Raw genomic sequence first — 13,468 nt, forward strand, 5'->3', positions numbered from 1 at the left:
TTCCTATCACTCACTCTAATAAAAAAAATAAATAAAATCTTAAAAAAAAAAAAGAATATCTCCTCTGAATGAGCGGCTATAATCAGGTGTGCTGGGTGGGGTGACCTAGGGGAAGGCAGGCGGCCAGGATGGAGAGGTGAGCAGGCTGTTGGACTAGGGGCATAAACCCTGTCACCCAGGATTAAAGCTAGGGAAATAAGGTTTCGCTGCCAAGTCCAAAGGTCAGGGGCAGAATGGAAAATCCGACACAAAGCCAAGGTCAGGAGCCAGCAGGACTAGATGCACAAGGAAACAGGCCAGGGAAGAAGACCAGGCCCAGGCCGCACGGGGTGGCCGCTGAGAAGGAGCTGGCGACGGGCCTCGCTTCACCGCGCTCCACGTCGGCTCCTGCACTGAAGGGCACAGCGAGGAGGGCCGGGCCCGCCCGGGCTGGAGCTCCGTCACCCACGCAAAGGAAGAGAAACCCGCGTTTCTTAACCCAAATCCGTAATCTCCGCGACACAAGATTCTGTGCATTCCTGCATTTTTCCCCCGATTATTGTCAAAGGGAGCAGCGCCCCCAAGAGGGCTATTCTAAGGCTCTGAATCCGGTCACCCTGCAGGAGGATGGGCAGAGGTCTCGAGGGGCCGAAGGCCTCGGCTGCCCTCGGAGGAGCAGAAGCTCCGGCCCGCGTGCCCCGGGGGCTCCGCCGGGAAGAAAGAGGAAGCGGCCAGCGGGCGGTGAAGCGGGGCCGCAGACGCCGAGCGGCTGATCAGGAAGAGGCGCTGCTCCCAAGTGGACGCGGACCGGCTCCGACAGGAACGTGAGGCTGCTCCGCTTCGTCGCACTGGGAAGATGAGCGTGTCCTCACCCCTCCGGTGGGGTCCGTCGCGGCGGACGGCGGAGACACCGCCCGGGACCCAGCGCCGCGCCCCGGCCTCCGCCGAAACCCCGCCCCGCCCCCCGAGCGCGCACGCGCGCCCCGCAGACCCGCCCCCGGGAGCCGCGCAGACCCCGCCCCTCGGGGGCCGTGGCGCGCCGGCGTGACGTGGCGCGTGCTGACGTCGGCGCGCGCCGAGACGGAAGAGGCGCGGGCCGGGAAAGCAGTGGCCCGCGGGCGCGGCTGCTCCGTCCCCATGGCGCTGTGGCGCGGCTCGGCGTACGCGGGCTTCCTGGCGCTGGCGGTGGGCTGCGTCCTCCTGCTGGAGCCGCAGCTGCCCGGCTCGGCGCTGCGCTCGCTGTGGAGCTCGCTGCAGCTGGCGCCCGCGCCCCCGGGACCCGGCTCCCCTGAGGGCCGCTTGGCGGCCGCCTGGGACGCGCTCATCGTCCGGCCGGCCCGGCGTTGGCGCCGCGTGGCCGTGGGGTGAGTGCCTGCGGGGCCTGCGTCTCGCGGTCTCTGCAGGAGGCGCGGGCGCTGCGAGGGCCGCCGCGGCGGAGCCCGGGCGGCTGGGGGACGGGGAGGGAGAGCGGCGCGGAGACGGGGCTTCCCGGGCGCCCCCCGGGAGGCCCCTCGGCGCTGGCGTCCGCGCCGCCTCCTTGGCGGGAAGCGTCGGATGCCTGGGACCTGCCCGGCCCGGCTCGTCACTGCAGCGAGGACTCCCCGGACGCCGCCGCCTCCCGCCCGGCTTCTCCGCAGCCGCGTCTCCTCTCTTTGGGACCCGCCTGACAGCCTCTCGCGAACCCCGCGCAACCCGACGCCCTCCAGCCGCCTCCATTCCTGTCTCGGCTCCTCCTCGGGCAGCTGCCTCTTTTGCGGGCAGACGCTTGGTCTTCCTTACACCGCTCTGCCGGCTCTCGCCCTCTCCTGAACTTCTCGAGCGCGCCACCGACTTTATCTCCCTCCCACCCCCTTCCGTAGCACCGTGGTTGGGAGACCGCCACTGTGCCGAGCGCGCTCGCTCCCAGCGCTCCCTGGGGACTTAGGCGGCGTTGGCCTCTCCCTCCAGCCCTCCGTGCGTGAAACATGCCCTCTTCTCCCTGAAAGCCCTCTCCTCCTCCGCCTTCAGTGACATCGCATATTGAGGGTCCCACCCCCCCCAACCCCGCACCGCCAGTGCCTCCCTTCTTTGTTTCCCTCTGCAGAAGTGTAATTGTCCCCCTCGCACCGACTTTAAACCCAGTCTCGCTTCGACTTAAATAACTTAACCATCAACTCAGAAGCACCGTACCAAAAAAAAAAAAAAAAAAAGGCAGGCCTTCTGCGAAGTACTCTGCTAGTTTTTGTGAGTGCTGGGGCAAGGCTAAGGAAGAGCCAAGTTACCCTGAAGATTAAGGGAGATAACGGCAGTCTTGCGTGGTGTCTTATGTAAAAAGCATGCAAATGTCAGGAATTTTGCCCCCCCCCCTTTTTTTTGTAAGATACTTTAAGTAATGTCTATACCCAGTGTGAGGCTCACACCCGATCCCCAGGTCAAGAGTTGCATGCTCCAGGTGCTGAGCTGGGCGGGGACCCAATAGTGCTTTTTTTTTTTCCTCCTCCTAATCAGCATATTGTTTCTTCGGATGTGTCTCCTTTACCTCTTTTTTCAAGTTCAGGCCCTTTCACTTCCTTATTAGGGTTTGTTTCTTTTTTCTTTCCTTCTTTTCTTTTTTCTTTTTCTTTTTCTTTTCTTCTTTTCTTTCTTTTTTCTTTCTTTCTTTCTTTCATTTCTTTCATTTCTTTATTTTGAGAGAAAGAACAGGGGCACGGGGTGGGGGGGCGGGCGGCAGACCCCACCATGGGGCTCCATCCCAAAACTCTGGGATCATGACCTGAGCTGAAATCGAGTCACACGCTTAACCAACTGAGCCCCCCAGGCGCCCCTCCTTATCAGTGTCTGAAGCATTCCCCCTGGCTTTACACACCTATCAGCGACTATGTAATACGTAATACGTGTTAGGTCTGTGCTAGGTTCTGAGGATGCAGAAATGGGTGAAAAAAGATCCCCACCCCAGTTGATGAAACTAGATATATTCACTATTATTGTTGGGGCGGACATGACAGGGTGCCACAGACTGGGTGGCTTAACGTAAATTTTCTCACAGTTCTAGAGGCTGATAGTCTCAGATCAAGGGGAGGTACTGGCAAGGTTGGTTTCCATTGAGTCCTCTTCCTGCCTTGCAGGTGTACCATATGGCCTTTTCTCTGGGTGCACACCCCTGATGTCTCTTCCTCTTATTATATGGACATTAGTCCTCTCGGATAATGGTTTCATTTAACCTTAGTTGTCTCCTTAAATAGTCCCTGTCTCCAAAAACAGACACATTTGTGGTTAGGGCTTCAATGTATGAATTGATGGGGGGACAGGGTCACACCGTGTGGTTTATGACAATTGTGAAAAGTGCTTTGCAGAACTAGTGGTAAAAAAAAAAAAAAAAAAAAAGTAGCCTTGTGTTCCAAAAGATTGCTAATTCCTCCCAGGGTAAGGTTTTCCATTTACTATTGCTACATCTACAAATCCCCCCAAAACTTCGTAGCTTAAAACATGGTTATTTGGTGTATTCTCATGATTCTGAGGCTCAGTTAGGCTTTGCTAGGCAGTTCTGACTCGAGGTCTCCCGCAGTTTCAGTCAGATTGTGCCTGGGACTGGAATCCTCTTAAAGGTTGATTGTGGTTGTCCGCCACAGCTACATAGCTTTCTCACAGCAGGGTAAGGAGACAGAATGTCCCTACAACCAGGCAGAAGCCTTAATGCCGTTTATGACCTAAACTTAAAAGCACATAGCATCACTTCCACTGCTGTCCTGGGTGCAGATGGTTTCAAGCAGATGGGACTCAGGACACACCTTGATGGGAGGAGTGTCTGTAAAAAGAGCACGTGGGATGGAATATCTTGAGTCCATCCTGGAAAATATATTCTGCTATAATGATTTGCATGGTTTAGGTCCTGGAGAAGAAATGGAAAATGGGGTTTCTCCACCCAGGGGTAGGGGAGTAAGTCCACTTGGGCAGAGAGAACCAAATGTGAGGTACATAGTTTAGAAAGAGCAAGTTGCGCCTCTGTTGAGGGCAAGGAACTTCTGGTAGAGAGGGACCTTTTATACCAGGTGGTGGGAAAGCAGTGAAAGTAGGTAAATGAGGCTAAGATCTTTCTGAGAATAACTAGTGGGGATGTAAAGGGTGGGTTTTGAGCAGTGGTTCTGTTTGACGGTTTCACATCATTTGTGTGGGTACCAGACAGACATTGGTAACATTTTTCATTACCCAAAGGGATTTTCAGCCTAAAGATGGGGTTGTGCAAAGAGGTAGTTGAGAGCAGTGGCAGTACTTGTACCAGAAGTTCATCTGGGGGAGGAGGTGTCGTGGTTTGAGTTCTCAGTAGAACACGCACACACATATATTCATTTGCACTCTCACAGTATACAATTTAATGTGGTCCATAAGGAGGAAAGTCTTGGGATCCTGACCCTAGTTAAGAGGTCATTTTAGGATCTGGGCGAAGGGAGAAAAGAGCCTTTTTTCATTGGCAGTAGTGCCAAGTGTGAGATTTGCTAATAGGTTGAATCTGGTAAAGAAAGACAGTCCAAAATGGCAAGTTTTTTTTAGCATCGAGTAACAGCTAACAACCTTAAGTAGGTAGATAACAGATATTGTCATCCAGTTTTTACAGATAAGCACACCAGAGCTTAGAAATCTTGATTGGCCCAAAATTACCAGCTGTCAAATACCAGAGGCACAAGGTAAGCCTGTTCCTGTCTCCATGTTCATGTCACATTGTTGCCATAAGAGAGATTAAGAAAAAAGAACAAGTTTGTGTTGGAAGGTAACAGGTTGGATTTCAGAGAAGGAGCAGTGCACTTGCTTATGGGATTTCAAATGAAGCTGAGCCATCAGCTGACAGGCCGAAGCTTAGGAGCATATTGAGGAGCAGTCTTGCAGGCTGTGAAGATGCCAGTAGTTAAGTTGAGGTCAGAGACTGTATGAGATTATCCCGGGAGAGAACAAGAAAGGGAGATAAATGGCAAGGGTGGAATTCTGGGAGGCACCAGCGTAGGAGCTGGTGGAAAGGACCCAGAGGAATAGAGGATGCAAGCCCACTACCACGTCTTTCTAAAATGTACCACCTCCCCGGCCTCAAAATTGGACTCTGGTACCAAAGACTCATTGGGTAAATGATAAACCTAGTGTTCATTCCTGGCTTCACCCTGACGTTTGACATCTATCTCACTCTATTCCTCTGTTCAACTCTCCATTCTAACTAGATCTGCATTCTTACTGTATCCATACAGAGTTAATCCCTTCATCTGTATCTTTGCTTGTGCATGCTCCCAGTGAGGGCTTCAGTATCAGATAAATCTGGGTTTGATTTTAGGCTCCTGTAGCTGTGGCCTTTGCCATGGTAGTCAGCCTTCAACCTCAACTTTTCTCAGCTCTAAGCATTGTGACCACTTCTCTATCTTACCACATTTTACAAATTGGTGTGGTCTGTCTGAAAGTGCCTGCTTTACAGGCAGTGCTTCATATACCAGCCTTCTTTCTCTGTCCAGAGCAGCATCCGGAGCTCAGTCCAGAGACCACTGCCCCTACCCGTCTTGATTTCTCTTCTCTGCAGTTCTGCATCTTATGGTGATGATGATTACCTGTTGTAGTATCTCAGGTATAGTGTTAAAGCTAGGAAGACCACCTAACATTTTACAGGTAATGAAACAGAAGTGAGGTGATGAGAACCACCATCCTTGCCTTTAAAGAACTTGCAGTCTAGTGAGCACATGGGTGGCTCAGTCAGTTAAGCGTCTGCTATCAGCTCAGGTCAGAATCCCGGGGTTTTGGGATTGAGCCCCGAATCAGGCTCCCTGCTCAGTGGGGAGCCTCTCTCTCAAATAAATAAATAAAATCTTAAAAAAAAAGAAAAAAGATGGGATGCCTATGTGGCTCAGCAGTTTGGTGCCTGCCTTCAGCCTAGGGCGTGATCCTGGAGACCCAGGATCAAGTCCCACATCGGGCTCCCTGCATGGAGCCTGCTTCTCCCTCTGCCTGTGTCTGCCCCCCCCACCTCTCATGAATCAATAAATAAATCTTAAAAAAAAAAAAACTTGGAGTCTAGAAGGGGAACTGTGCCTCCTTCCCCCACCCGCCAAGAGCCTCTGACAGTAGGCCTGAAAGCCCAGATTCCCCTGCCCTTCTAGCCCTTCCTCTTATTTGGATATTCAGCATCTGTTGCCTTGCTTTGTTTTCCAGTTATTTCATCTATGTCTCTATTTTTCTCCAAACTCACATTATAGTCCTTTATACATTTCTTGCTCAACTCTGAAATTCTGCCTAAAGTCAAATGAGCATAATTTTTGTCTTCTGGTTCTTTTGCTCCCTCCCTTCTTTTAATTCCCTGGATAATAAAGCACTGTAGGTAATGTGCTTGTTTACATTTCTGGATGCTGTTGAATTGAGGTAAGTGCAGAGGAAGTTTCTTGCTCTGGTTAAAGTATAACTAGAAAGCACATGGAGAAGTACTTAGTTTGGTATCTGGCACATAGAGGTTCAATTTTCTTTATTATCGAAAGCAACTGAATACATTTTTTTCCTTTGTAAATCTTTTTCATGATGTGATGAAGGAAGGGTGGAAAATATTCCTATTGTAGTTACATTTTTTACTCAAAATTAGTTCTATTGGGCTTTGTGTTGTGTTACGACATATGCTGAACATTGCTTCTTTTGGTTTTGTTCCTTTTTTTTTTCTTTTTTTGTAACTTTTGCAAACTTCTCCATTCTCATCTTTAAAGAATCAGACCCTGTTCAGGGTCTCAGTGTATCACTGGAGATGAAGGTGATATGTTCGTGCAAGCCACTGTTTTCAAATGTGGGAATCCCTCAGCGTCTGAACTTTTGCTCTCCAGGATCAGGACCCAAATCCACTAGGAGACATTTTCCAGATAGGGCTGTTTGGTGGAAATAGTATCACTCACTGTCCAAACTTGCACATGTCTGAAACTAGGGAATCTACTTATTTCTGAGAACCAGGGAGAGTATTTCTTTTAAGAGTCTACCCTTTGGGGCAGCCCCCGTGGCGCAGCGGTTTGGCGCCGCCTGCGGCCCAGGGCGTGATCCTGGAGACCCTGGATCGAGTCCCACGTCAGGCTCTCTGTATGATGCCTGCTTCTCCCTCTGCCTGTGTCTCTGCCTCTCTCTGTATGTGTGTGTTTCTGTAAATTAAAAAAAAAAAAAAAAAAAAAGAGTCTATCCTTTGGGCATCTAATGTTGCATCCAGTAGAAATGAAGAATGCCCTGTATGTGGTGGAATTGAGACCAGTTTTATAAGGTGTACTTGGTTTATGTGGGGCTGTGAAAGGAATATGTTTTAAATATTAAGCACGTGTCACGTGAATGTCTGTGTTTTATGCACAGAAAAGCATAGTAACTCTTAGGTTATACTTTTCCAGTTGACCAGAGTATGTATGTATCTTTGTTTTAAAAGAATAAGAAAATTTGAGTATTTAAATGCTGTTTGGTAGGTAAAAATCTTTTTAAAAGCATGGGATCCATAGAGGAAAAATTAAAGAATCCTTATGATGGGGGTGCAGTCAGCAGGTGTCACTAGGAGAGATGGGTCTCTTCCTTGCCCTTGTAAACTTTGCTTGAGTGATATCAGTGATGACTAGCCTCCGTTCGAACCTCTTAAAAATTGTTTTTATGACAAAAGTAATATATGCCTATAAAAATCAGAAATATATCTAGTGAAAAATAAAATTTCTCTCCTTTGCTCAGTCTCCTTCCTCTTAGAGTTTACCACCATTAATGAATTAGTATTGTGTTAATTCCCAGATCAAGAGGGTTTTTTTCTTTTTAAGAAACTAGAAGGGAAACATTGTAGCTATATTCGACACTAGTATCTAGTCCTTTGGGCCTTCTCTTTTGATGAGTATACTGTCTACTTTTACAACTGCTCCAAATTACCCTGGAAGCCCAGCCACCCTTATCACCTGGAACTATTTTTTTAGCCTGCTGTGAGCCTTGGCCTTCTCAGAGGCTTCGAGCTGCCTGTGTGGTCATCTAGCCCCATTGACAAGAATGACATCCCCAGGAGATAGAGGCAGAAACAAAAGGGAGTGTGAGGTGGGGGTAGGAAGTCCTCTTGTAGCTACCCAAATCATTTAACCGTTCTCTTTTAAGGGATGATTTTTATTTAGCAAAGTAACATTACAAATATAAGCCAGAACTTTTCTGTGCAGACCATAGAGAAGCCATGCCAGACAACCATAGTGCTTTATTATTTGGTTCCTTGGAGCCATCCAGATAATGCAGTATTGGCTTCTTACAAAACTTTTAAAGGTCATGCATTCACCCAGTGAACACCTGCCAAGTGTTGAATTGTTGTAAGACTGTAGGTGTGCCTCAGTTTTAAGGCACCACAACTCTTGAAGAGTTTCAGCTAGGAGTATTTAGACATTAGGTATTTAGTGTATCTTACCACCATCCTAAGGAAAGGTATCTGATACTTGGCTTTTGACCAAAACTTCTGTTTTGCTTGCTTTCCACCAAGCAGTGTTCCTAAACATATATTAACTTAATCTTCAAAACAGCTCTGGATTAGACACCTATGTAACAGCATTTTGTAAGTGAGGACATTGAGACCCGGAAGTTAAAGTGACTTGCTCAAGTCACAAACCCAGTATGAATCCAGACAGTTTGGCTCTGCCAACATTTCCTCAGAAATGCTGTATTTGTGTTATTGAGATAGCTTTGTTCCAAAATGCTGAGCACCTGTCTTTTCAACTAGTGTAAAAGTTTGCCATCCTATTGGAAAGATTCCTGTGTTCTGATTCTAATAAGACATTTGTCCAGATAAAGGAATCTTCCTTCTGCCACATGCTGTTTATTTCCCAGTTGAGGTTTCAAATCCGCTTCGTTGGTTTTTCTGTTTGAATACAGTTCCTGGAAACATTTCTGTGTTGTTGATGCAAAGTACCTGCCCTCATGCCTCTCCTTTTTTCTTTCACACTTTCTCTTTGCTTCTTCTTTCCAGAGTCAATGCCTGTGTGGATGTAGTGCTCTCAGGGGTGAAGCTCTTGCAGGCGCTTGGCCTGAATCCTGGGAATGGGAAGGATCACAGCATTCTGCATTCGCGGACTGATCTGGAGGAAGCTTTCGTTCACTTCATGGGGAAGGGAGCTGCAGCCGAGCGCTTCTTCAGCGATAAGGAAGCTTTCCAGGACATTGCCCAGATGGCATCCGAGCTCCCAGGAGCCCAGGTCTGTTTGGTTCGCCAGCAGTGAATTAAGATAAGGTGGGGGGTGGGGAAAGATAGCGTTTTGTAAGGGTCCTAGAAGCAACCAAACAACTTTTCCTCCAGTCATTCTGGAGGGTGGTTGTTGGGAATTCCCTTTCTGGTTTCCCTTTCTGTAAAGCTGTGTATCTGAACTTCCATTAACTCTGCTGTTTCTAGTCAGTTCAGTTCAGCCAACATTGATGAAGTATAGTGACTGAAATTTTGGTTCATCCATTAAATTGCTCTTTCTTCATATTACGCAAGCTTAAGGTAAAGATGCCTCCTCCTGTTTGGATATTGCTTGTGGCTAATAACATGGAATAATCATAATATGGCGGAGTCCTTCCTGAGCAAGAGAAAAAGGCCAGACACACAGCACTGGTGGTAACTTTGGCATGGACAAGGGAGGCCTGGATCCTCACCTCTGCTTGAGTGATCCAGAGCCAGGTTCCTTACCTCAGCGTTACTGATGCATTGGGTTGGAGAATTCTTTGTTGTAGGGGCTGTCCTCCTGCACGTTGTAAGATGTTCAGCAGCATCTCTGGCATCTACCCACTGGATGACAGGCAGTAGCACTCCCATCCTCCCCTAGTTGAGATAGTTAAAAATGTCTTCAGACATGGTCACTTGTTTCCAGGGTTGGGGAGAGTTTAGGGAAGCAAAATCGCATTGTTTGAGAAGCACTGGTCTAGATCAGTGGTTCTCAGACCTGAAACACAGAATCACTTGGAGAGGTTATTGAAACAACTGCTCTTAGAGTTTCTGATTCGGTAGGTGCAGGCTGGGACCCAGGAATTTACTTCCCTTCTGGGAAGTTTCCTTGATGCTCTTGTTCTGATAACCCTGTTTTGAGAACTCCTCGCCTACAGGGTGGAACCTGTCAGAGATGGACAAAATTTAGGGGTCCCCAGGCTCACATGATGATCATAAAGCCTTGGGGTCCACGTGGTCCAGATACTTTCTTGAGGTTCATGAAGCAAGAGGCAGAGCTGGGCCTGCAGACCCAGGCTCTCACCCTAGCATACCTACTGCTACACATGCCCTCATGCCTCTTGCAGCTGGATTTTGATTGTTTATTTCAGCATCCCTCTACCCCTCAGTTCTTTTTACTCACCTAAATCCTTGCTTTAGCTAGTCTTCTCAGTCTGGATGTGATTCTTGCTAGAGAGTTCCTGGGTTTTTTTGGTTTTATTCATTCATTCATTCATTCATTCATTCATTCATTCGAGACTTAGAGAAAGAGGCAGAGACATAGGCAGAGGGAGAAGCAGGCTCCCCACGGGAAGCCAGATGCAAGTCCTGGGACTCCAGGATCACACCCTGGGCCGAATGGTGCTCAACCATTGAGCCACCCAGGCATTCCACTCGGGGAGTTCTTTTAATGCTATTTTTAATTGGTACCTTTCACAGGCCATCCTTTATGACCACTTTTATTTTGAGAACATTTAAGGTTTTAAAGTTCTTTTTTCTTTTGAAGCTTCCCATTTGAACATTAGAAGTAGGCATGGGCGTTACCCAGCTGAGTTTGTAAAGCAGACAACAGGCTTTTAAGATGTCAGCTGCAATCATTTTTATAGCTGAGCTCACTGAGATTCTGATCTCTTATGAAAGAATCTGGGTAGTTCTAACATGATGACTAGTTGCTGCAAAAAGTCTTTATGGTCATAGTATTTGAACCACTAATTCAGTTTCTATTCTTTTCTGCCTTGATCCTGCCTTTTGTTTCATAATGCAAAAAAAAAAAGTTTTTTTGTATAAAAACTTCACCCAGCTTTTTTGATTGTCCAAGTTATTTCTTAAAATTATGAGTCCTAAAATGTACTTCCTTACCTTCCTCCAGGGTGACACTTCACTTGGTGTTTTTTCAAACTCCCTTAAACCATAAGCAGATTCATAAAACAGTCATTAATAACTATTACATGAGGGCAGCCTGGGTGGCTCAATGGTTTAGCGCGGCCTTCAGCCCAGGTGTGATCCTGGGGTCCCGGGATCGAGTCCCACATGGGGCTCCCTGCATGGAGCCTGCTTCTCCCTTTACCTGTGACTCTGTTTCTCTCTCTCTCTCTCTCTCTCTCTCTCCCTGTGTCTGTCATGAATAAATAAATAAAATCTTAAAAAAAAAAACTATTACATGAAAAATTTAAAATCCACTTCATAGAATCTTAATATTTTCCCCCAAGATTTTTAGTAAATTCTTCTGGCCATCATGGGCAAATAAAAATTCATGCTAACATGAAAAGACCAAATTTTAGCCTATATATCACAGAAAGCTTTAAATTTACCTATAGAAAGCTGTAACTGTTTACCTGAATCTGGACTTTGGTGAACACAAAGCTTAGGATGAAAGCAAGGTCTAGAATCTAGAACTGAATTGTTTAGTCTCTGCCTCTCCATACTGCCAAGGACTGGAAGGTGAGGTGCTGGCATGCCATCCGGGTAGGAGTCTTGATTAGGCTTCTCAGTTTTCACAGTAGAGCATCAGCCTTATCTCCTGCTTGTCAGGTGTCCAGAGCACATGGATCCATCCTTAGTCAGCAACATGGAATACCAGCCTTGAGTCATCTCTCTCTCAAGGACCAGGTCTGCAGCTGAGAGAGGTGGTACTTAGGAAATATTATTCTATGTTAGGGCCCTTTACCCTTAGACTTGCTCCCAGGAAACCCTTTATATTTTTCTGACACCTCTTTCTCGAAATCTAGCAACAAACATTGCTAGATTTAAACTGAACGTTTACTATAAGAAGACAACCGATCCTGTCCTGAGGGAGCTAGTCTTGCACCCTGATGACAGTAGCCCAAGTGGGTAGGACTCTAGCGGAGGTTTGGTATAGGGGTAGCAGGGGATCTGTATTCCTGTCTGGGAGGGGCGCTGTAGAGGCTGAGGTGGCAGTGAGGTAAGGGGACAGCAAGCCTGGCAGAAGAGGTGAGTGCAACTGATTTTTGAGAAGTAATTGGGGATTTTCCAGTGTGTGAGAAAAGACAGGCATCCTGAGCAGAGGAATAGCATGTGCTAAAAGCACAAAGAGAAAGGCAGGCTCAGAGAGCTGCCAGCATGGTGTGGGAGGGAAGCACAGGAGAGGAGGGTAGAAGGGAGGGGAGATAAGGAAAGGCCTATGTGCCTCACTTTTGAGTTGGATTTTAGTTCATTGTGGTATTGATTGAATGATTTTTAGGAGGACAGTGACTCAGTCATACACTCATTTTAGTAGGACTGTGGCATAGAAGATAAGATCTGCCCACGTTTTTCATGTTTCCTTTATCTGTCCTGGCTTCCTGGAAGCTCAAGGCCAGGTTTGATCTACAGTTAAGACTGTTAGACTAATTTTCATGGTTCGTGTATTTGGTTTTTTTCACCTCTGCTTATAATTCATTGTTAACCTAGGAGGTTAACAATTTTATTAACCTCATCTATGTGTCATTATTGTAAACCAGCCACAAATTTTTTTTGGAAAAAAAGACTATAAATTCAATAAACTAAAAAATTGCTAAGCTTGGGTAACATGGTTTGCTAAAATACTGTCTAATAACCTTGAACTATCTTACAGCACTATGTAGGAGGAAATGCAGCTTTAATTGGACAGAAATTTGCAGCCAACTCAGAGTTAAAGGTAGGTCAAATTCCCAAATTAAAACCTGTATCTTTCACTAGTGTTTCAATAATTTTAGGAGCAAGAACGAATATTCATCTTATGGACCACCTAGTATGTTCCAGACCTTAGGTCTCTTGTTAGGAGCCAGTATAGTAATAGTGAGACCGGAATAATAGCTAATGCTTCTTTAGTGCTTACTGTGTGCTGGATGGTGCTTTACATAGATAATCTCAGTTCTAGCAACAGCTGAGGCTAGTTGGTGCTGTGGTTGGTACTCCACGTGGAGCTTAAATCATAGAGGGTCACAACTAATCAGAAATGGAACTATTCTAACCTAGGACTCTAGTGCCCACATTCTTAAATACTTTATCACATGATGGTTAAGAGGCTTTGGGCTCTGGAATCAGTACCCAGGACTGGGGAACGCACAGTGATGGGAAAAAACATACTTGGCTGTGTTGATGAGCCTGAATCCAGAGTGTTGGAAATGAAGGCCTCTAGATAGAGGTCAGTAGAGCGGTGTCTTCAAGTCTTAAATCATTTGGTTTAAACGGAATTGAAAATGACTGCTATGTTCAAAATGACATGTGACTAAGAAGGTCCTCTGCTATGAGTTAAGTAGGTCTGAGGGGAGGAGGCCAGCAAGGAGTCCAACTGTAAAATGATTAAGGTTTGGATTAGAGCAGCCAGAAGGGGAGAAACATGTATCTAAAGCCTAC

General features: G+C 46.9%; 1 protein-coding gene across 2 annotated transcripts in view; it reads left to right on the top strand.

Moving 5' to 3' along the window:
• Window positions 1-1,051: 1,051 nt before the first annotated feature.
• ADPGK (ADP dependent glucokinase) overlaps window positions 1,052-13,468 on the top strand; it is a 32,367-nt gene continuing 19,950 nt past the window's right edge. For both annotated transcript variants that reach the window (XM_041740031.1, XM_041740041.1), the window contains exons 1-3: window positions 1,052-1,343; window positions 8,918-9,143; window positions 12,705-12,767. In XM_041740031.1, coding sequence (XP_041595965.1) covers window positions 1,117-1,343; window positions 8,918-9,143; window positions 12,705-12,767 — 516 coding nt within the window. In that variant the 5' untranslated portion in view covers window positions 1,052-1,116. The remainder of the gene's footprint in view (window positions 1,344-8,917; window positions 9,144-12,704; window positions 12,768-13,468) is intronic.

Source organism: Vulpes lagopus, chromosome 2, assembly GCF_018345385.1.
Source record: "Vulpes lagopus strain Blue_001 chromosome 2, ASM1834538v1, whole genome shotgun sequence".
Taxonomy (NCBI): Eukaryota; Metazoa; Chordata; class Mammalia; order Carnivora; family Canidae; genus Vulpes; species Vulpes lagopus.